This window comes from Poecilia latipinna, unplaced genomic scaffold, assembly GCF_001443285.1.
Source record: "Poecilia latipinna isolate Pla-1442-1.1 unplaced genomic scaffold, P_latipinna-1.0 Scaffold2457, whole genome shotgun sequence".
NCBI lineage: Eukaryota > Metazoa > Chordata > Actinopteri > Cyprinodontiformes > Poeciliidae > Poecilia > Poecilia latipinna.
In genome coordinates, this window is record NW_015115073.1 from 43,078 (window position 1) to 65,913 (window position 22,836).

The 22,836-nt window shown below is 37.4% G+C and overlaps 1 protein-coding gene across 2 annotated transcripts in view; it reads left to right on the top strand.

Annotated features, from left to right (window-relative positions):
* The first annotated feature begins 1,711 nt into the window (after positions 1-1,711).
* Positions 1,712-22,836, top strand: part of chd2 (chromodomain helicase DNA binding protein 2) — a 32,003-nt gene continuing 10,878 nt past the window's right edge. The window contains exons 1-27 of one of the 2 annotated variants that reach the window (XM_015019609.1): positions 1,712-1,968; positions 3,339-3,400; positions 3,543-3,596; positions 6,986-7,043; positions 8,264-10,064; positions 13,246-13,480; positions 14,232-14,318; positions 14,487-14,548; positions 14,980-15,099; positions 15,780-15,950; positions 16,144-16,283; positions 16,378-16,603; positions 16,694-16,794; positions 18,174-18,215; positions 18,315-18,493; positions 18,594-18,718; positions 18,790-19,006; positions 19,082-19,171; positions 19,258-19,448; positions 19,522-19,710; positions 19,818-19,980; positions 20,722-20,874; positions 21,342-21,413; positions 21,574-21,723; positions 22,214-22,362; positions 22,459-22,555; positions 22,641-22,733. In XM_015019609.1, the coding sequence (XP_014875095.1) occupies positions 10,003-10,064; positions 13,246-13,480; positions 14,232-14,318; positions 14,487-14,548; positions 14,980-15,099; positions 15,780-15,950; positions 16,144-16,283; positions 16,378-16,603; positions 16,694-16,794; positions 18,174-18,215; positions 18,315-18,493; positions 18,594-18,718; positions 18,790-19,006; positions 19,082-19,171; positions 19,258-19,448; positions 19,522-19,710; positions 19,818-19,980; positions 20,722-20,874; positions 21,342-21,413; positions 21,574-21,723; positions 22,214-22,362; positions 22,459-22,555; positions 22,641-22,733 (3,114 nt within the window). In that variant the 5' untranslated portion in view covers positions 1,712-1,968; positions 3,339-3,400; positions 3,543-3,596; positions 6,986-7,043; positions 8,264-10,002. The remainder of the gene's footprint in view (positions 1,969-3,338; positions 3,401-3,542; positions 3,597-6,985; positions 7,044-8,263; positions 10,065-13,245; positions 13,481-14,231; positions 14,319-14,486; positions 14,549-14,979; positions 15,100-15,779; positions 15,951-16,143; positions 16,284-16,377; positions 16,604-16,693; positions 16,795-18,173; positions 18,216-18,314; positions 18,494-18,593; positions 18,719-18,789; positions 19,007-19,081; positions 19,172-19,257; positions 19,449-19,521; positions 19,711-19,817; positions 19,981-20,721; positions 20,875-21,341; positions 21,414-21,573; positions 21,724-22,213; positions 22,363-22,458; positions 22,556-22,640; positions 22,734-22,836) is intronic. The other variant, XM_015019610.1, reaches the window with a different exon arrangement.

Genomic DNA, 22,836 nt, shown 5'->3' on the forward strand with positions numbered 1-22,836 from the left:
AGGTGTGTTTGAGCAGAGACGCATCTAAACGTTACAGGATGGTAGCCCTCGAGGACTGGAGTTGGTGACCTCTGATCTAGTGATACCTGACTAAATTCATCACTATGTAGGTAGAACTGAGGCTCATTACCAAAGTAGTAGTCTGGACTGTCCAAGTACCACCCCTCCAAATCCCTGACTGCCCTGGATATCAATTGCATGGCTATTTTCAGGTTCTCTAGCCCTCTTTTTTATTCAGTCGGGGAAAAAAAAACATCCCAGTTCAAACAAAGTTACTGAAAGCAAGTTCTGATCAACCCCAACCAGGTTTCAACCAAGACATTTAGAATTCATTTTCTTGTGAACGCAATCTCCCCTATTTACTTTGGATCACAGTTTCATGGTCATGTGGAAGGAAGTTTAATCGTTTTATATCTATAACATGAAAATTTGTATAAGGAGACTGTTTACAAAATCCCATACAGCAGAGTGCAAAAAATAATTCATTTCTGTCTTTTCTTAATTCTCTGTTTTGTATCATTCCATCAAATTTTTATACATCCATTTCATACTTATAAACAAAAAATATTTTATAACAATGTACTTAAACAAGTGATATGTGGAGTTATTTTTTGTTGTAGTTAAATATTTTTATGATTCTGGGTGGAAAAATTGTAATAATTCAATTGGACATTACCATTTGAAAGTAAAATTTGAAACTCTCCTTCCATTTGTTTCAGTTCTGATCCCTGTTCAGAAAAAAGGACTGATATCAAACATGAGAGATTATGACTCCCACTCATAAATCATTATGTGTCAATGTGTGTGTGTTTTTACTTTGGCAGGAACAAACTAAGGCATGGTAGGTGTTCAACAACCCACAAAGGACCATACCATTTCATATCTGAAAAATGTTAGAAAGGTATTAAGGTACAAGATGACCAAAACTGCAAAGTTTGAGTGCAAGCCACTTATTGATTTATGATGAGAATTACCTGGGCAGAGAAAAAAAAGTGAGATAGAGGTAGTTGGCAACCATGGGTAAACAAACTGACCATGAGTGAGTTCACTGCGTTTCTGACTTTTTTAAAATTCATCTGTCAAATTATTGTACTGGTCCTACATTAAAAATGCAATTAAAATATTGACTCACATATATATTTTTTAACCACAAAACAATACCAGATAAAACTAAAATATTAATTATTATGGTAAGTAAAGTCTTTTTTATGACATATGTTCAGAGTATCAGTAAGCACCCATCCAGCCACAAATGAGCAGTGATGGCATTTGCTATAGTGCAAATTCAGATGTGGAAGGTCTCAGAATATTTGAAAACGGGCCAAATTTCTGCTTACTCCTTATATATTTTATATTTACACCTATGTGAAAAGAATGTTACACCAAATTCAAATTTATTATGCTCTGGTTATGACCAAAAGACTAAAATTAGTTGCACTTTAATTCAATACTCTACTATTTTTGGTTTATATTTTCTTTATTGGCCTCTGGTGAGAAAATCAATTTACTCAAACCCAGTTAAACTTAATTTTGCCTTTATAGTTTGGGTGCGAAGAGATTTTACGACAAAAAAAAAAATCAAATAAAAAAAAACATATTTGCTGTTATAGCTTTTCATGTTAGTAAGAATGTTTCTAAAGAAAAGTTTAAACTTGTCCATGGTCATTTAATGCTAGTTTTTCTGGCCTTTCTCCGGTTACTTGGGTTGCCCCAGCTGTCTGGATGGGGCTGTAGAGGAAGTGAAGTTTGGCTTACGTTGAGAGGAAAGTGGGCAGAGCCGTTGAAGGATATGATCGCAGGCAGAGGCGGAGAGGAGGACAGACTCAGCAGAGAAGCGAGGTGCGAAGGACGGGCAAGATGAAGAGGGCGACGGCGCAGCTCAAAACCCCACCAAAACGACGAAAATCTCCCCTAAATGCGACGGTGGCGGCGGTAGACGATGGGGGGTAGCCACGGCTGATGAAATTGGTAAGAAACTGCGAGAAATCCTGTATTATTAGCCGTAAAATATGAATCAGGCGCGCATGGCAATATGGTGGAAAGAACGACAGTTAGGCGCAGTGTTGTAAAAATGGCCATGGTGTGTTGTCCGCGAAGAATGGAGAAAACCTTTAACATACTGTAAAAAGCTTACAATTATGTTTTAGTTTACAAATTTTGCATGTTTGCTATCTGTGTTTTGAGCTAACTCGGTTCATGTGTGGAGAAGTGTATTTATTCTTGATGTATTTGGAGTTATTTTAACCTACGCATTTAAAATTTGCTTTGTCCTTGAGAGGGCAAAATACTCTTCTCTGGTTTTACTCGACAAAAACAAGACAATTGCCTTCATCTTTCGTTTTTTAAACGTTTTATTGACATCAGTTGACAACAACACAACAGCCTTATTCACATTTTTGTTTATTTTCAGTTTATTCAGTTTTTGAGCTTTTTCATCGTATTGGACATGACAAAAAAATAAATAAAATCTTTCTTTTTTCGGTATAATCATTTCATAAAGATTGCAAATGTAGTTTGTAGCAGATTTTCTGGAAAAGGGTTTTTCAAAATGCTTAGTCATTTTAAACAATAGTAACAGATAGTGAGAACTTGTTAAAACGTTTAAAATATAACTTTTGATAATAATTCTGTACTTTTGGACCCCACACCTTACTATGTTTGACCTGATTGCTAACTAAAGGTTCTTTATGTTATAAAAGCTTAGATATATGTCGAAATACAAAATAGGGTGTTGGCTTTTAACCCTTTGAGGTACTGAATAGAGAAGTAATATGGATATTTACCATAAGTCTTTCTTTTTTGGGGATATTCCTGCTTTAGTTTATGTCAGTAAATAATTTTAAGTTAGAAATTCTAACTAAACTTGTTAATATGAAGAAAATCTATTTGATATATAATAAATAAATAAATAAATAAATTTCTCTTAATTTCTCTGTCTCACAAAGAGGGATATTGAGACATTTGCTTTTAAAGTCAACAGTGAAATAGATTATATCAAGTCTTTAATTAGTTATTTGAATCAGGCACTACTTTAAAATCCAAAGGATTAGTATCACCCAGCACATAGACAAAATGTCGACTGAAGGCTGTTCTGAAATGGATGCCACGGTCTAAGACAGATTTACTTGGGATTTTGAAACACTAAGACCCTCAAAAATCAAACCTTTCATTGACTAAATATACAAATACTTTATCACTATTTAATGAACCATTTACCAGTTCAAATTTATGTATGGTAGGCATGAAAATCAGTTACTGGTTTTATTGGCAACAGGAATTTGCAAATTTGTTTGGCATGAGTAATCACAATTATGCTTTGTTTTGTTGTTTTTTTACAGAAATTCCGATTGATGTTTTGCAGAGAGCGTCAAATTGAAGATTGCTTCGAACATGTAGAATGGTATGTTTTATTTTATGTAATTCAAGCTGTCCTGTGCACTTACAATTTTCTTTGTCTTTACTACAATACATATATATGTGTAACCAGTAGGGTGGGCTGTTTTCTCTTGTCTTTTCTGAATCGTTATGTTTCTGTTTTAAAGGTTAGGCGGCGCGAATTGAAGAACTTTGACGGATTCATTCTGCATTGGAAATCTGTAAGTATTATTCTTAACACAAATTGAAAAATGTTGTTAGATGACCAAATGTATGTTATTTGTGTCGTATGTTTCGTATTATCTTAATACGAAAGATAAATCAGCTCCTGATTTATCTTTCGTATTGTCTTAAAGAAATGTAAGCTCTGGCAAACGAGTACTTGTAAGTGGTTTTATGTGTGATGACAAACTATGTATTTCTGGCAGGCTCACGTACTGGCTAGCTTGAAACTAGGTTACCCTGACTACGTCTTTTCTAGTATAAGTATTTGTATTGCAAAACATATGTTTTACATGGTTCCGGCCATACAAACGGAAACGTCATATCAATAGCCCCCTTGTCAAAATACAGTTTCACGATAAATTTGCGAATTTAAACAAACTTTTACAGCTATCGATAACTCGTGGTGAACCACTTGGCATATCTCAAAACAATTTCCAACTAAAGTTGTGAAGCCAATGAATGACTGAACTACCATTTATTATAATGTATTGTTGCCCCTCACTTCACGATTTCAGGCAACCTCAACTGTGTGACTGCCTCCTTTGGCAGGTCCAAGGCATAACAACGAAGAGTCAACTTCAACACCCTATTCCATGTCAAAAATCAACATCTGATCTCATTTCAATTAATTGAGAATATATTATAAATAGCTAGCCTGTCATGCACATATATTTATTAAAATCAAATTTTACATTACTGATAAACTGGTTCAACACTTACTTACATTTAACACGTTTCACAACACAAAGTGACACTCAAGTAAGATGTATGTTGTTATAATAAATCCAGGCTAAATATGGCCAAACCAAAAGTAGTGGGGCAGGGCTTTACTTAACTGGGGATTTTTTAGTTTGTTATGAATGCTCTCACCTTAAAATACATAAACCGCTGTGTTACACTAAACCCTTTTAACACAATTTGCATTTGTTAATTTGGAACTCCACTCTGCAACAGATGATCACTTCGGCTATTTATTTTCACCCAGCTGTGTTGCTTTTACACAATGAAGTAATATGCTTTCAATTAGCAAGTTAGCTTAACAAACCCTTTACAAAGACAAGAGTACTCTTATCAGGCAAAATTTCACTTGCCCATTATTTAATTATCCCTGCAAATGGATGACTCCAGCTTATCTATCAAGATAATTGGACTAAAAAAAGCCAACCCCTCTTCTGACTACAAATGAAATCATTATCACTGATTCAAAGGAGCTACTGTAGCTTTGTTGACTATAACATCCCAACCCCCAGTCACACCTACTCACCGACTCCGCTCTGTGACTACTTCTTTTACCAACTTAAAGGCATAGCAGTGATTGACCTAAATTGGTTACCGTCAATTCACACGTTACATTAAGGTAGGAAAAATTATGGTTACCCCTGGCTTAAAACGTGTTTAAGTTTCATTGCCCCCTAGTGGTGGCTTTAAAGTCCCAACAACCTATGCTCCCAATTTTGTTTTTCACCTTAACTCATATCCATATTTATAAAGTAGTACAAAAAATAGTTGTTGTTGATCATTTTCCGATCATACTGAGCTCCCATCCTAAAATTAAAGTCTAGTGTCACATGGTAACACTTATGTGTGGTGTTTTAGCAACTTGATATTGCTAAAACACTTGATATTGATATTTATGCCTCTGGGTAGTGTTTTCTTCAGTTCACCTGTTGCATAAACAGGGATTTTCATAGTACAAAAACTTTTGGAAATGTTAAATTGGTTGGTTACAATTTGGTAAACAATAGTTTTGCGCTTAAAATGAATATAATCGGTTGTCAAAACAGAAGTACACATGATGGAAATGTTAAACATGTACCAAACGTGTATTTCATCAAATGACCACCATGCTGTAAATTCTGTGTTCCGTGGAAATCGTTTTAATATCTTTAAAACAATAAAAAAAAAGGTTTTCCTACTGCATTAATAGTTTGTAATTAATTCAGTAACCAATTTACTTCAGTTTCTCAATTGATCATGGATGAGTTCCATTTGTCCTCAGTACCGTTGAGTCAAAGTCTTTAAGACCAGTGGTTACAATTTTCCTAACAAAATGGCACTCCTTCTGAAAACCTATGCCATACTCGCATGGTTTCGAATATCCAAATGCTTCCTTAACATTTAACACCTTACTCCAACTATTTGTGTACAAGAGTATGTTTTTGTACAGATTAAACACCTATCAAAAATGGATCAAACATAAAATGTTAATGCTTATCATTGGAATTAACTTTGCCCAAACAGTAACATTGCGACTACAGGGTGTTTGGGAAAACATGCAGTATGTGATTTTGTTTTTTACATCGTTATCACAAAATCTCTTATGATAAATAAAAAAATAAGTAAACGGTGTTTATGTCTTTCTACTTTGAACTCAAGCCATACATCTGGGGCCTTCAACTCCATTCCTCAAGGACTGGTGTCATGTAACTTTTACATGTGGTCTTGGTCCAACACACCTGAATTAAATGTCTGAGTGGCCTCCTCAGTATGCAGTCAAGTTCTCCAGAAGCCTGCTAATGATATACTTATTTGACTCGGGTGTGTTGAAGTAGAGACGCAAATGATTTCTACCAAAAACTAAAGTTCTCTTGAAGAAGTTGCTTCTTGTTTACTTCTGATATTTTGGCAATTAAACAATTACCATCTTGGCAACTCTACAACCTCTAAAATACCTGGTGTCAATGGATAGATTGCAAACACAGAAAAGTCTGAATTCATGCTACTTAATTAACTAACATTAACTTCAAGCAGTTCTTTGCAATAATGCAAACTGTAACAAGAAATTTGCAATTTATCATGTAGCCCCACCCAGTCCCTCCACCTTTTGGACAGAAATTGCACAATGTTTATATCATAAAGTTATAAAAATGTATTAGCAATCTGGAAAACTGATAAATATTATGATAAAACGCAATATTTAAGTCAAAATGTCAAGACAAACAGAACTTGTTGAAAGAAGTTTTGGTTTTGTTTGCTTTTTTTTTTTTCTTTTTTATCTTAAGTGGTAATTTTTACAAGAAGTAACCCAATATTCCCCTTGACTCAAAATTTCTTCACCATAGTTTCTTTAAATTGTTTAGATTGTATTGACCTTGTAATGCAGATCATAGGCAAAAAGAACAAATGGAACTAGTTTTAAATGTTTATTTTTTAATGTAAACTGGAGTCTCAATACAGTCCAATGGGAAACCTCATAGTTGTTTCTGCCTTAGGGTGTAATATTTTTATCTGAAGCCACACCATTGGTTCAAATCTTTATCTATATATTTATCACATTGACTTAAACCCTTTTTGATTTTTTTGTTGTGAACCTAAAAAGGGAAATGTTGCAGACCTCATGTAGGTTAGTGGTTATCATTAATTGTTTCCTTTTTCTATTCCACAGCAGACACAGAAGACTTGCAAGAAGATGTTCCAAATCTGAATAGAAAGAAGACAACTTTGTAAGTTCCTCCCATTTCAATATTGAAATATGAGGAAGTGTGAATACCATTTGCCATCCTATTTTAATAGAGTTAGGAAATCTGGCCCAGTTATTTTATATTAACTGTGTCTTGCTCACATTGAGTTTTAGGTATAAAGGCTTGACCAAGCAGTACATATGAGCTGGTGGAGGCATTCTCAAACCATGTGTTTATTTTATCAGTGTATGCAAAATGCAGCTACTTTAACTGGTTTAACTTTTGATAAAAGTTAATTCAGTTTTGTTTTTTTTCTTAGATATTGTTAGGATTGCCTCCTTGTGGCACTTGTAAGAAAAAGTTATTTTTTTTTCTTGACTTGCCATTATTTTTGCTGAATATTCAAGTAGTTAGTTGCGTCTTAAGCAACACACTTGTTCCGATGTTAAGGCATACATTAGGTTTTCCACACTCAGAACAACATCTTTATCAAGTTGTGAGGGTGTTAACGTGTTGGTGGTCGGAACTTGGTTGTTTGAAAGTTAACCTGATCCATTAAAACGATAGATTTTATTTTGGTTTTAATGTGTGTTGTTTGCTAATCTGCTGAGTTTATATTTTGTGTAATTGTAATTTGGTTACAACTGTGGCTCAACCAACTTTTCCCACAAAATAAAAATGTTTTTGGTGTAAAATGCTTTGATGCATTTGCCCCTAGTGGCCACTTAATTACTTTTTTTTTTGTTATTTTGCTTTTTTTGGCATTTACTTAATGAGAACTATTCAAAACTTTTCATGGCCCACCAAACGTAGCAAAGTAAACAGTGACATGCATATTGTTGCATTATACTTTAACCTGTTGCTAACAAGTCCCATGTGCAAGTCTTTATTTGTTAGTTCTTATAAAATTTTGTGTTGTACTGGAATTTAAACGTCTGCTAAAATGTATGCGCGTATGAATCAGAATAAGTTACTACAAACTCTACAATACCCAATTGTTTTTATCCAGTACATTGTCATACTGACTGTTAATTACGGTTAATGACAAAAATATTTTACTTGAGATTTTACTTTATACATTTATATTCTATTACAGAACACTAACAGCTTTTGCTAACACAACTGAAACCTAGCCAAGTAGTTCATTTGTTTTTACTGTAGTTTTTTCATGCGTTTATCTGTTAGCAAGTCAGTCAATCGTATATTTTTAGTTCCACTGTGGGCTTACAATTCTTCTGTTGTTTTTTTTTTATCCTATCAAGACACCAATCAACTGGATATTGCTGCAGTGGAGACAGCGTTGTTTAACGCGAAGATGGCAAGCGATTTGGCAGTTAGCCAAATATTGTCAAGATGAAACCTTTTTTCTAAATGGATTTTGGGAGTGGAATTATTTTTTATTTTTTATTTTTTTATTTTTTTTTTTGTACCACAACATGGACACTGGATCGCCAATGCTAGGAGGAAATCGGAATTGTTTCGAAAATCAATCTTTGTACATTTAACATTCAAATGTTGTTTTTAAATAAAGTGTGTACTCGTATTGGCCTTGTTTCATTAGTCGAACAGTTGGAAAATCAAAAGTTTACCTGGCACGTTTTGATTCTGACATCGCATAAAACTCGAAGCAGATTATAGTGTTGCATTTTAAATGCAATTAAGGTGGTTTGCCTTTCTTTTGTGTCCAATGTTGGTGGATTATTATAACTTAGTCTTTCCAAGTTTTGATGTTTAATTGGTAAATTATGTTATGGTGCTGTTTATTTTTAAAGGTTTCTCATTAATTAATAAACGTACATAATTAATCAAAGAGCTTTGTTCGCAATTCATATGGTTTCCTAAGCACACAGTGAAAGACGTTATAAAATGGCTACTGCTTGTCCTTCTTCCTGGCTGAACAGGAAGTGATGTAATTGCTGCAAAATATATAGTTTTTTACAGTCTAGTATAACCTTTTGGTAATTGTGAATAAAGGGTTTAATTTTGGGGCTTGTTTGCTAAGTTTTAAATCATCTGTTAGTTTATATAAAGTAAAATTTAAACATAATAAAAGGGGTGGGACTTAGGCATCACCTGAGTGTGGGGTAAATGGAAATAACGTCAATCAAGAGCAAAGCTTTCAGAGCAGGGAAGGAGCTCTAGATGGCGGCTGAGCCTTGGGAAGGCTGCCCTGGGTTTTGTCAGACCGATTCTCTTGCTCGTCTTCGATCGATGCCGACTAGTTTTCATGTAAATTTGTGCTCTGTGTTCACGCGGTCGCTTTTTAGGGGGATTTTGTGCGTTTTGTGTCTCTTTTTGGCTGATTTTGAGAGCTGGAGGAGCCGTCTGTTCTGGCCGTGTGCTTGTCGTTGTTTTCCATACTGGGCTCCGGCAGCCATGGCGCGCCTCCATTTTTAGTGTGCTGCTGCTCTTCGCCTCTGTCGCGCTGTCAGGCAATGCAGACTTTAAAGGCCTGAAAGCTTTTCGAAACAAACTCGTTTTTGTTATTTGTAAAGTTATAATTTATACTGCTTATTTTTTTTTTATCCGAGTCGGATAAATATTTAATCTGCGACCAGGCGGAAAAAAAGAAACTATTAGATGTCTTGTTGGTTAGCACGTTTTCTCATTGATTTGATTTGTTTACATTTTGCAAGGAATAATTGAGCGATTTTGTAGTCTGTATATATTCTTTTTGTAATGCTTCATGCGATGACGCAGTTAAAATTCACGGCATGCGGCTGTATCTGTGGACTATTTTGGAGAATATACGCATAATACTTGATTTGTTATAACGGTATCTATCACTATTGTTACCTTTAATTTAAATTAGTGATGTAAATTATGATTTTCAAATCAGTCGATTTATTATTTTCTCATTTCGTGTCGCACCGTCTGGGTTTTATCTGCCACCTGAGAAAAGGCAGTCTGATGGGACTTCTATGATAGTTCATGCTACCTTCAACTTTTTGACAGTAAATACAAGGACAAATCATCACCATCGAGTCTTGAGGATATTATCATGATGAAGAATAAAAATAAAAAACAAGAGGACGAAGGATCGACCCAGAGTAATGCTTCAAGGTATGATCCATTATACTTTACACTACATTTTTTTCCCCCAAATCTGGTTTGTTTACCTTTTCAAGCATGGTTGATCATCTGTGTTGCATTTGCAACTTTGCTTTTTAAAGAAGATCACTAGTGTCATGAATGACCTTGCTATTGTTTAATAGCCACACCCTGATTTTTCCTGCCATTTCTTACTCTAGGTACTGAGGTTTTTAGGCCTGTGTTCAGACATCATTGCCCACAAGATGTTGATGTTTGACCACAGGAAATCTTATATATCCTGTGCTATGGTCCAAATGAAATTATGTAATTTAACATGTAACATGACCTTGTCTTAAAAGTCGGTACTGCAATGCACCAATTTATAAATATTTAGATTCCTTTTATTTTTTAAACCTTGCATTACCTGTCAACACTTTTTTTTAAATCCAGTATTGTGGATGTTGTACTGGTTGTTTTTACAAGGTACTTTTTTAGAGTGTACTTTTTTATTTTAGTGTATTTCAACAAGCTTCAGATATTCACGTCTGATTATTAAAATCTATTTTTGTATGATTAGAGGCTTTACTGATCAGTACATATTTAAATTATTTTAATTTCTCTGCTGTTTTAAATACATGCTGTTTGCAATATTTGACATTAAGTTTCAGCTTTACATCTGTGTCCAGTCAGATGTAACTTGTACATGTAATTTTTTTTTCATCCAACTTTTTCCTCTCATGTAGTGATCATTTATGTTTGTTGTGCTAAAAGGAATTGTCAAGAAATTTAACAAGGAAGATAATTTTGCATACAAGATTATCTGCAACCTTTGCTGTAATATTCTGCCTTTGATATTTTGAGGGTAACGTTTTAGTTGAAGCCTTTTCTGCAAATGTTTTTCTTTTTTTTTTCTTTTTTTAGCTCTGTAGCCAAAGAAATGATTTCTTATTAAATATTTATCATCATACCAAACTGTACACTTTATATGGTGACATTTGTTTTTCTTACTGTATAATTCTTGATGTCTAGATATCGTGACTAAAAGTTTCAAAAGAAGTGGAAACATACTTTAATCAATAAAGTTTTTGTTTGATCATTCTATGGTGTCAGGACAATGCAGTAACAGTGTGTCAGACCTGATCAGCCATTTCCCCCAAACCCCCACAAATAACTAGTTTCTTTATAAGGCTTACTGACCTTTTGTCAGAATAAACAACTATATACTTGCCTTTAGAATCTGCTTTCTTTGGCATGCCTGTCACTTTGCTACTGATTTTTAAAAAAATATTTCCATTTTTCCCCCCCATGGAGGAACAATAAAGAATATTCCACTGTAAATGAAGACACCACACATTTGAAAGCTAAATGCAGCTAATTTTCCTCTCACTATGTACTGCAGCAAGTTACATCACCCTTGTAGTCTTCTGCGTGATCTTCAGGCAGCCATTTTAGTATTTTTAAGATGAGAGTAAAATGGTGTCCTGTGATTTCAGCTCTGCATCTTTACACAATTATAGATCAGAATAGTGTGCAATCAGATCAATTGAGGCAGCAAAACAAAGTTGAATGGATTTGTGTTTTATATAACATAAAAAGCACAGCTTACAAATACTCATAGGTCACAAAATGGCCCTTGGTTTGTGTGGCTACTTTGCTCACTTGTCTATTAAAACTGGTCTCAGAACTACACAGGAGGAACAGGAAGTACAATTGCTTAAAGGAGCCTGCGTTCAGGTCTGTGATTGGCTTGACGTCACGCAGCAGCTCAATAGCAAATAGTAATTCAAGAAGAAAGTCACGTCCCACCCTCTTCATCTAGCTCTTAAAGGGGCAGTAGGAATTGAGGCAAAGGCTTGACTACCGCCACATTATTGCATTTTGTATCGTATTATTTCGTAGTTTTTTTTATTATTGTTGATCCCTTCTTGTAATTTCATAAAGGGACAATATTAAAACATTTTGTTTCTTTTAATTATGCTCAGACATTCTGTTAAAGATACTTAGATTTATTCACTGTGGCCGATAGTGACTCCATGTGTGCAAAAGAGGTACTGCATGCAGAAAAAGATACGGGCAAAAGCTAAAAAGACCTAGACCTTCGGTGTACAACTCTTACTCCTATGTCTACTGTTGAGGAATTTATGTGCAAAGAGACCCAAAATAACTCTGACGTATTTCCTAAGAGGTTTCGTGTGCAGTTTTCTTGTTGATACTGAATTCAAAGGTGTATTAATGTATCTCTAAACGTAAACAAAAAGGCTCAAGTTACCCTCCTCCCAATTAAGGACAACTTGGAAGTCATGTGGTAAAGGGTCATAAGTGTGTCAGTTTAAAGAGTGATAAGATAATATGTTTAAGACTAATGGTCTTAAACATATTAAGACCATTAATATGTCTTAATATTCAGAATTTTTCAGGATAATTTCTACAACTGCTCTTGTAAACAAAAGGTATCAGGCTTACCAAGAGCACAGGCTGAACTGCTTATGGAGCCAATTGATCTTTTTTTTTTTTTTTTTTTTTTTTCACAATAATTGAATGCACAAGTTTGAATTTAAAGCGGATTTTATCAATTCAGCCGGCAATAATTTAAGTAAAGGCTCTATTTATTAATATGTGCGATGGCATCTCTCAATAAATTACAGAGAAGTCACACACATATTTTATAGCAGTCAAGCTTATGGATTAATTTTTCACTGTATGTTTGACCAGTCCACTTATGAGACATAGTTCTGTTTATTTAAATTGAATGGCTTCCTCTTATTGACTTCCATTTTAAGAATAATTCACACATTTTTAATAGGACTGAGTGCAGGGCCATTGCAGAAGTTTATGATTGCCTCATTAATTCAAAAACTAGTTTTGAATGGAGATGTAGTTTATTATTTAGTCATGTTTTGCTGAAATGTGTTGTATTATGAGTTCACGCTAAAACCAGAATGGTTCAAATGGAACATTGAGGAACTAAATTCTGAATCATCGATTATTAGGGTGTGTGATCTTTACACCTTGAGTTTATGTAGAAAAATTGATGTTGGCAATTGTAAGAAATATAGGAAGAGGGCCACTACATGCTCAGATGATCAGTTTGCACAAAGTTTGTGAGAATGCATGCATTTGATCTACCTTGTTGGACTCGTTGCCTTGTAGGAAATATAAAACACATTTGCATCACACAAGAAAAGAATCAATACATTTTGTTTTTCTATAGCAATTCGGCTTCAGAGGAGTCCAACCGTTCGGCGTCCGAGTCTGGAAGTCAGTCAGAGAGCGAGCATGGCAGTGTGAGGCGGCGATCGCATAACTCTGAGTCAAACAGCTCCTCTGAGTCGGAGAGCCGCTCCGAGTCGGAGAGCGAGTCCGCCGGGTCCAAATCTCAGCAAGCCACTTCCGAGGCCAAAGACAAGCCAGTCAGGAAGAAGGAGCGCCTGGCTGATGTGAAGAAGGTAAAGGTCATTTGATTAGAACTCCTGGTGACGGGTGAGGATGATGGGAAGGGAGGATCAGTGTTTCTGAATCAGATTACAGGTCCAGCTTTCAGGAAGTGAAGGTTGACCTCTCAGATTAGGTAGTTGGGCTCTTAATACAATCAAGGTTGGATTTGCAGGACTCGTATGGTTGAACTCTTTCACAGGAACAGTATCTTTTATTGTAAACCAGTTTTGTGAGTTTTGGCCTGGAGCTGTGTCTAAAGCTGACCATCCCAGATTGGTCTTGAATATGTTGGAACATTGAATAGTTAAAGGCCAAAAGTAGTGATCCACAGGACACTTAAGTTTATCCCTCACAAACAGGATAAGACACTAGCATCTCCCTTTTTAGGCTTCTCTCACCTTAGTACAGAATAAAAGGTCCAGTTGATTCAAAGGCATGCAAATAGTCATTTCTTAATGTTTATTGGCCACTGACTATGATGTCATTTTACAACAACATAACGGTTCAAGTTGACAAATGTTGCTTAATAATTTAATTTGAGATTTATGAATACATTAATGGTGACACAAAACATAACAGAAGTGTTGCCAATCTTTGGGAATAAGTCATACTTTTTACAAATGCCAGATACGTTATATCCTGCCAAAAACTTTAAGTATTAGTCAGACAGACATCCAGTCAGCAGTAAATGAGAAGTGTAGAATTAAAGCGTTTTTATTTTCCATTACCATTTCTGCCTTCAAGCATCAGATTTGTTTACAGATGTGGGAAGAACACCCCGATGTGTACGGCGTCAGGAGGTCGAATCGCAGCAGACAGGAGCCGGCTCGTCTCAACATCGGAGCTGAGGTAAGCAGATGTGACAGAGACTAAAGGGAGAACAATGGAACCTGAAATGTAATGCTTTGTCTACTCAATCAGCTCACCGTCATCGGTCACTTGTGCCATCTAGAGAAAATTTTGTGCAACAACTCATTTTAGATGGATTGTTTACTGACATGTTGGCTTCCTCTACAGGGCAGCAGCGACTCGGAGAGCGAGAGCCCTAAAAGAAAATCTTCTCGAACAAAGAAAAAGGAGTAAGTAGGAAGGGCTGGAATATGTTTTTCTGTTTCTTTAATATTCTATCATAGTCATATTATTTTAACATAAATTTTGCAAGTGAGTTTTTTTTTTTTTTTTTAAGCATTTCATCCTTACAGTAGTCTTTTGTTTTCACGCCTGTGTCATTCCCCAGCCAATTTGACTCTATATTGTGATGCTTGTCATGTCAATGCTTACTTTATAAATGGGTATCTGTTTGTCTCAGAATGGGCTCAGTTTGTGCCTATCAGCCAGGTTGTGTTCTACATTTAAGTCAAATTTGATTGGTCGAATCAGCGACTCATCCCTGATTGAATTTGGTCACACTGGACACGTTGTGGCCCCCATTTAAGCATAATTTGGTCTGCGAGCATAAACAGCTATGACGGGCCTTGAGGGTGAACTTGTGGCATTTCTTTGTTATAAGAAATATCTGGAAAGATGATGACTCAATTGATGAAGAGGAGGAGGAGGAGGAGACATCCGACAGTTCAGACAGTGAGCAGGAAGAGAAAAAAGTTAGATCCAGACGACTTCCTGCTAGAAGGTAAGAGTGTAACAAAGCCTGGCCCTCAGACAGCTACCCAATGGTTATCCCAAAATCCTTCTCTGTCACCCAATCATTTACTATTCATTCTTTGATTTGAAAAACAACAACAACAACCAGACTGCTGCATCTCGATGTATTGTGCCTTGAAAAAGTCTTCATACCCCAACCACAAACGACGGTGTATTTTATACAGACTTCAAGGGAAAGATCAACACTATTATTTTGAAAGGGCATGGAAAATGTAGGTTTTATTTTACGTTTTTAATCTCGCATTCAGCACCTTTTACTCTAAGTTTAAAAAAACAAAAACAAAAGTGGAACCAAATTGGCCACTTAATTGGTAAAACGTATTCATTCAGACCTAAATCCAATTCAACATTTGCTACAAGAGTTTAAAATTATTTGCGTCATCCAATCTGACTGAGCTTGACGTATTTTCTAAAGTTTGGGTAAAAAGTCTTACTGTGCAAAGTTAGTAGAGAAATAACCCAAACTCTATTTTTTTCCTTCCTCGTCACAACTATTCATCAAATCCCAGAAAATTGGGTCAAAGTTCAGTTTTAACTGAAAAGAAAAGGAAGGTCAGAGGGATGTGAATACTTTTTGAAGGCACCTTGATTGGCTTTTTGTGTGTTTCTTAAGGCTTTTGTTTCTATGCTTATTTTTTTTCCCCACAGGCCTCAGACCAAATCATCAAAAAAGCAGCCGTCTCAAAAAGGAAGGAAGCTGAGAAAACAGGAATCGTCAGCTGAAGACGACGACGATGACGACGACGACGATGACGACGACGACGAAGAAGACACTCCAAAGAGACAGACTCGAAGAAGAGGGGCCACAAAAATTAAGAGGTGAATTTTTTTTTTTTTTTTTTTTCCCTAAAGACAAAGTTCAGTCAGAGATTTTAGACATTTCACAACCAGCACACCTAAACTCATTTTAAAATATAAACAATCTGTACTTTTTCTTTCCTTCACACTTATTGATTCTAGTTGTAAGAAATTGAAGATGAACTAAAATCTCCCTTCATACTGTGTTATTTAGCTATAAAGAAGATCAGCATGACTTCGAAACTGACTCTGATGACCTGATCGAAATGACCGGAGACGCTGGTGAGGAGCAGCAGGACGACGACAGCGAGACCATCGAGAGGGTTCTCGATTGCAGGACCGGCAGCAAAGGAGGTGATTCCCTTTTGCTTGCTTCCTGAACAAAGTTGAAGTAAAAAAAAAAAAAGCTTCAGATCAGTTTTCAAACTCAATGTTTGGGCGTTTTCAGCCACTGGAGCTTCCACCACTGTGTACGCCGTGGAGGAGAACGGGGACCCGTGTGAAGGTTTCGATCCCGAGAAAGATGAAGGAGAGACTCAGTATCTGATCAAGTGGAAGGGCTGGTCCTACATCCACAACACCTGGGAGAGCATCGACTCGCTAACGCAGCAGAAGGTCAAGGGGCTGAAGAAACTGGACAACTTTAAGAAGAAAAACGATGAGCTGAATGCTTGGTGAGAGCGTTTGTCTTCATGTTACTGTTGTTTACTTCACAAATCGTCCTTCCAGACCTGCCACTTAAACCTGATCGAATCCGTTTTCAGGTTAAATAAAGCGTCTCCGGAGGATGTGGAGTTTCATAACTGCCAGCAGGAGCTCACAGCTGACCTGACCAAGCAGTTTCAAGTTGTGGAGCGAGTCATTGGTAAGAAGTTAGCAACAGCTCCTCAGGATGGGTACTGCTACTTTCTGATTTAAGTTTAGTATTGGCACAGATCCTGTATAATCTGGGAAAAAAAATATAAAAATCCAACATCCATTATTTACTTAGTAGAATGTATTGGGATGGGATCCTGTCTTACAGACATGAGAAATACTTGACAAGATATTAATAAATGAAAATAAGGGCGATTACATTATCTGTTGTTTTTCATTTTCTTTTTTTTCTTTTTTAAATAAATTATTACTGTAATGAAGCCAAAGCTAGTGATGATTTCAAAGTAATTTATAGATGTATCTGCATAAACTCAGGGACTGCTGGGGGTGCACGAATGCAGACATTTTGTTTTTAGCAGTGGGGTTGCTCTAAATGTGCCCCCAAAAGCAAGGTATCTACCAGCAGAACATTTGAACACATAATAATGTCTTTTAAAGTCTGCAAACCTTTTAACAGTCGTCTAAAATCCTGTTATGTGGCTGAACTCATGCTGCATATCGGTTTACTCTGCAGCTTAAAGCTGCTTCTGTTCATGATTTATCAACTGTAGGTTCAATATTTAGGGCAAAGGTAGCACCTTGTGTGACTTGATGAGGGTATTTATATATTTAAGCTGTAAATCTCACCAGTGGCAGAGATGAGAGGCTGCTGTGTAGGTGTCAGCTTTATAGAACTAGTCTTTAAGAGTTTTGGGGGTTGATTGAAGGTTTTGGGTCAGGTTACACAGAAGCTAGGCACAGTCTTGACTTAAAGTACCATAGTTCATGGTATTAAAAAAAAAAATCATATAAAATTAACTATATTTAGGGCTGTAATGAATCCTCGAGTGATTCAAGTACCTCGATTAATACAATTCCTCGTGGAAAATCTATCAGACGGGCTTTTCCGAGTGTTCGATTTACTAAAATATTTGTTTACAACAGCCCTAATTGTATCAATTGAATGAACTGTGCCTTTTGGCTAAGTCTCCCTCGACTAGCAAGCAACATGTGGGGTTGGGGGCAGCACTGATTTGCTCTTAGCTTCATCCAGCTGGTGGAACCTCTGGCAAGTCTGACATTTAGCAGAAACGACTCTGGACTGTAGGAACAGTACGATGGGTAATCTGAGAAAACTTAACCAATCAGGTGAAGCTTGGTACATTTACTTAGCCCAGTCCTGATGTTTATGAACTGTTTGAGATTACGTTTGAAGTTCCTCTCTAGCTCAAAGTTTCCCAGTTTAATGAAAACACTTGATTCTGGAGATGTTTTTCAGCTGTAGCCTCCAGTAGTTCAGCATCGTTGCTCAATCCATCACCATCTATTCCTTGTTCAACCAGAACCCTTTTTTTTTTTTAATGTTTTTTTCTTTTTTCTTACCAACAGCAACCAAAACGGGAAAGACTCCAGGTTCCTCTGATTTTCCCTGTACGTTCCTCCTCGCATTCTGACTTTTAACTAAATTAACTTTAAAAAGGTTGCAAACTTGTTAACTTTTGTTTGATTGTTCCCTGTGTTTTCAAACAGCCCACAGTCACAAGACTCCGTCCTCAAACGAGCCGGAGTACCTGTGCAAGTGGATGGGCTTGCCGTACTCCGAGTGCAGCTGGGAGGACGGCGCCTTGGTCAGGAAGAAGTTTCAGCACTGCATCGACGGCTTCATGAGCCGCAACTCCAGTAAAACCATCCCGTCCAAGGACTGCAAGGTGGGAGGTTAAGCAGAGCTAACAAAACATGGCTTCGTCTCAGAAGTACAATTTTTAAGTCACAATTTATTTTATTTTTTATTTTTTTTTGCAATCTCAGGTATTAAAGCAACGGCCGAGGTTTGTCGCCTTAAAGAAACAGCCATCGTATATTGGCGATGAGAACCTTGAGCTAAGAGATTACCAGCTGGACGGGCTGAACTGGCTGGCTCACTCCTGGTGCAGGTAGTTTACCGACGGGGTTGATGGTTTTATGTTGCTCTGATCCCAGTAAAGAATCCGCTCTCCACTCGCAGGTGCAACAGCGTCATCCTGGCCGACGAGATGGGGCTGGGGAAGACCATCCAGACCATCTCCTTCCTGTCCTACCTGTTCCACCAGCATCAGCTCTACGGACCCTTTCTGGTGGTGGTGCCTCTGTCCACGCTGACCTCCTGGCAGAGGGAGTTTGACACCTGGGCTCCGGACATGAACGTGGTGGTCTACTTGGGCGACGTCATGAGCAGGAAAACGGTTCGTTTGACTTTGACTCCGACTGTTTTTTTTTTCTTAAGCATCTCGTGGCTCACATGTTGATTCGTGTTTTAGATCCGTGACTACGAGTGGGTGAACCATCAAACCAAAAGAATCCGTTTCAACGCCCTCTTAACTACCTATGAGATTCTGCTTAAAGACAAGGTTGGGACATTATTTTTGATAGGTCTCTGTTCTGCTTCTGTAACGTTTTAAAAGATTCTTAAAAATGTGGTGATCTTTGACTCCAGGGCGTCCTGGGGAATATTAACTGGGCCTTCCTGGGTGTGGATGAAGCTCACAGGCTGAAGAATGATGACTCCCTGCTCTACAAATCCTTAATGGAGTTCAGATCCAACCATAGACTCCTCATTACCGGCACTCCGCTTCAGAACTCCCTCAAGGAGCTCTGGTCTCTGTTACACTTCCTCATGCCCGACAAGTACGTCCTGCTTCGCACGCTTTAAAATAAACAGACAGGAGGGAGACTTGTTTAATATCTGTTATCACTTCAGGTTTGACTCCTGGGAGGATTTTGATAATGAACACGGAAAAGGGAGGGACAACGGCTATCAGAGTCTCCACAAAGTGCTGGAGCCGTTCCTGCTCCGAAGGGTCAAGAAAGATGTGGAGAAATCTCTACCTGCCAAGGTGGAGCAAATCCTCCGCGTTGACATGTCGGCACAGCAGAAACAGTTCTACAAGTAGGATTTTTTTATTGTTTTTCCTCTCTAACCTTAATTGCATGAATCATTTTTTTTTTTTTATAAATCACGTCTTACTAAATGTGCCGTCCTTGCTTGTTCTCCAGGTGGATTTTAACAAGGAATTACAAAGCCCTCTCCAAAGGCACCCGCGGCAGCTCCAGTGGCTTCCTAAACATTGTGATGGAGCTTAAAAAGTGCTGCAACCACAGTTTCCTCATTAAGCAGCCTGAGGAGGGAGACGGAGAAACGCAGCTGGAAACCCTCCAGGTTTGTCTCATCCTGAGCTTCCTTCAGCTCCAGGCGTCTCCTCTGGACGCTTCTGCTGGGTGTTATCTATAATACGCAGTCAGAATGCATGGAGAAGTCTGAAGTGTTTTCCAGATTGGGACGAACATTGAACAAATGATATTTTTTTTTCCTTTCTAATACTTGCCTCAACATCTAATTGTTAAATCCATTTGTCCTTCCTTTAAAACTTTCAATTCTTCCCTTCAGCTTCCTTTCGTTCAATCCCTTCTTGATCAAATCTGTATTTTCTTGAATCAGATTTTTGTTCTTTTTCCTTTTCTGTTCCTTTAAACTTCTATGTCTCCCTTCAGCATATTTTATTAATTCCTTTCTGTCTTTCTTCAGTCCTTTATTTGATCGCCGGTTTTTCTTTCCTTCCTTCCCTCCACTCTACTTCCTTCAGTGGTTTTAAACTTCATTTCAGTCCTTTCTCCTTTCCTTCATTCCTTTGTCTCCAACCTGTTCTTTAGTCTTTTTTTTTCCTTCAGTCTCTCAACCGTTTTTTAACCTTGTTTTCTGCGGGTCCTCTAAGATTTAAAGCTTAACCTGTGTAAGAATATCACTAAATGACCTTTTATATTTATCCTCAAAAATTTATTAAAATCTGTAAATGTAATTATTACAGCAATATGTTGAATTTAGGCATAAATTCTTTCAAAACTTTATAGAAGAAATGTTCTTCATGTGTTTTTTTTTCTTTTTTTTCCTCATTTCTTCCAGGCTTTGGTGAGGGGCAGTGGAAAGCTGGTCCTGCTGGACAAGCTGCTGACCCGACTCCGCGAACGAGGCAACAGAGTCCTGATCTTCTCCCAGATGGTCAGGATGTTGGACATACTGGCCGAATATCTCACAAAGAAGCGATACCCTTTTCAGGTGAGATTTGAACGTTTCATCCATACTCTGCTCAAATTAGCTTTGACACAACATGGGAACCTCTGTTCAATCAGTGGGACGTAAAAACAGAAGAAACTGAATTTGAAACGTTGCCGTCTCTCTGTCCCGTTTAAAGTAAAGCTTCTTTTAGTGTCCCTGAACAAAAGCAAATGGCTTCTTTCTGAAAACAGATTTCGGTTTTTGACCCTTGCTTGTATGCATGTTTACACTGAAGGGTCCTTCAGAGGTTGCACTCAGCAGGATTAGTCTCGGATGTCAGCGTTGTTGGACACGGGCTTCGGTTTATTTATATCAGCAAGTTATTTGCTGCTGCAGACCAGCAGGAGGTTCTGCAAGTCACCCGACTTAGATTGTTTCCTCTGACTCGGTCGCTGCGTTACTGTGTTGTGGTCGGTCTGCAGAAAATAACCGGAGCATATTTAAAATGCGAATCTCACTGTTTGCAGCGGCTGGACGGTTCCATAAAGGGAGAAATCCGAAAGCAGGCGCTGGACCACTTTAATGCAGAGGGATCAGAGGTACGCCTACTTTGAATTGCTGTTGATGAAAGTTGCAATTTCTCTCATAATATTCTGTCAAATCTAACACCACTACCTGGAGTGGAGTCTGACCCTGAATGTTTTGTCCAGAAACACTCATGTTTTTTTTTTTTTTTTTTGCGTTGCCTTTGTTTTGCAGGATTTCTGCTTCCTGTTATCCACCAGAGCTGGAGGTTTGGGTATTAACTTGGCCTCGGCGGACACCGTCGTCATATTCGACTCAGACTGGAACCCTCAGAACGACCTGCAGGCCCAGGCCAGAGCCCACAGGATCGGACAGAAGAAGCAGGTAATTTAAAGTCCTAAATTTATCCGGCCTTTCCGTCATAGGTCTTAAATTTCATTATGTCGTGTTAAATTTGTGCGTGCATGGCTTCTTCTATTGGTTAGTTTTATTCCATTTTACTCCATCTATTCACGTTTTGTCGATGAAATGATTTAAGTCATTTGTTTTGTGGTTTGGAGTTGATGCTGGCGCGTTAGCGTGCTTCACGCTGTGAGAGAACTGAAAGACTCATGCATGCGTAAAGATGCACCAATCGGGCTTTTACTGGCTGATTCAGATTGCAGGGTGATTATCCCCACATATGCATGAAAGCATAAATCCTCCCAACGTTTTCTTTGATTTAATAAATTCACAAAAGTTAGCACAAGTTGGTTTGTCTGAAATTCTTGCGTTGCTAAATGACAAAGATATTACATTTAACCTTCTGAAATTGCTGTCGTACCAAGAGGAGTTAAGAGGATCGTTTCATTGTAAACATTGTGTTTCCTCGCAGGTGAATATATATCGGCTCGTCACCAAAGGAACGGTGGAAGAGGACATCATCGAGAGGGCAAAGAAGAAGATGGTTTTGGACCATCTGGTCATTCAGAGAATGGACACGACAGGTCGAACGGTTCTGGATAACAACTCAGGAAACTCAAAGTGAGACTTGCAGTAATTGCAGCTACTCAGCTCTTGTTTTATATGTTGTTGTTTTTTTTTTTTTTTACATTTTTATCTTTTTTTTTTTTTTTACAGTTCAAACCCCTTCAATAAAGAAGAACTGACCGCTATTCTCAAGTTTGGTGCTGAAGATCTGTTCAAAGAGGCAGAGGGAGAGGAGTCCGAACCACAGGTAGGACAGTATGGAGGTTAATATTATTTGGGCTGGAATGTTTTGCTACGTTTTTGACTGTTAAAACACATTTTCTCATTTTCAGGAGATGGATATAGAAGAGATCTTGAGGTTGGCAGAAACAAGAGAAACGGATCAAGGCTCCAGCGCTACAGATGAGCTTCTGTCACAGTTTAAGGTGCCTGCATTGGCTGGTTTTTCCTTTTTTTTTTTTTTTTTTTTTTTTTTTTATAAAAAAAAAATGTTTTTGGGGTAAAATTTTAAAAATGGTTTTACTTTTT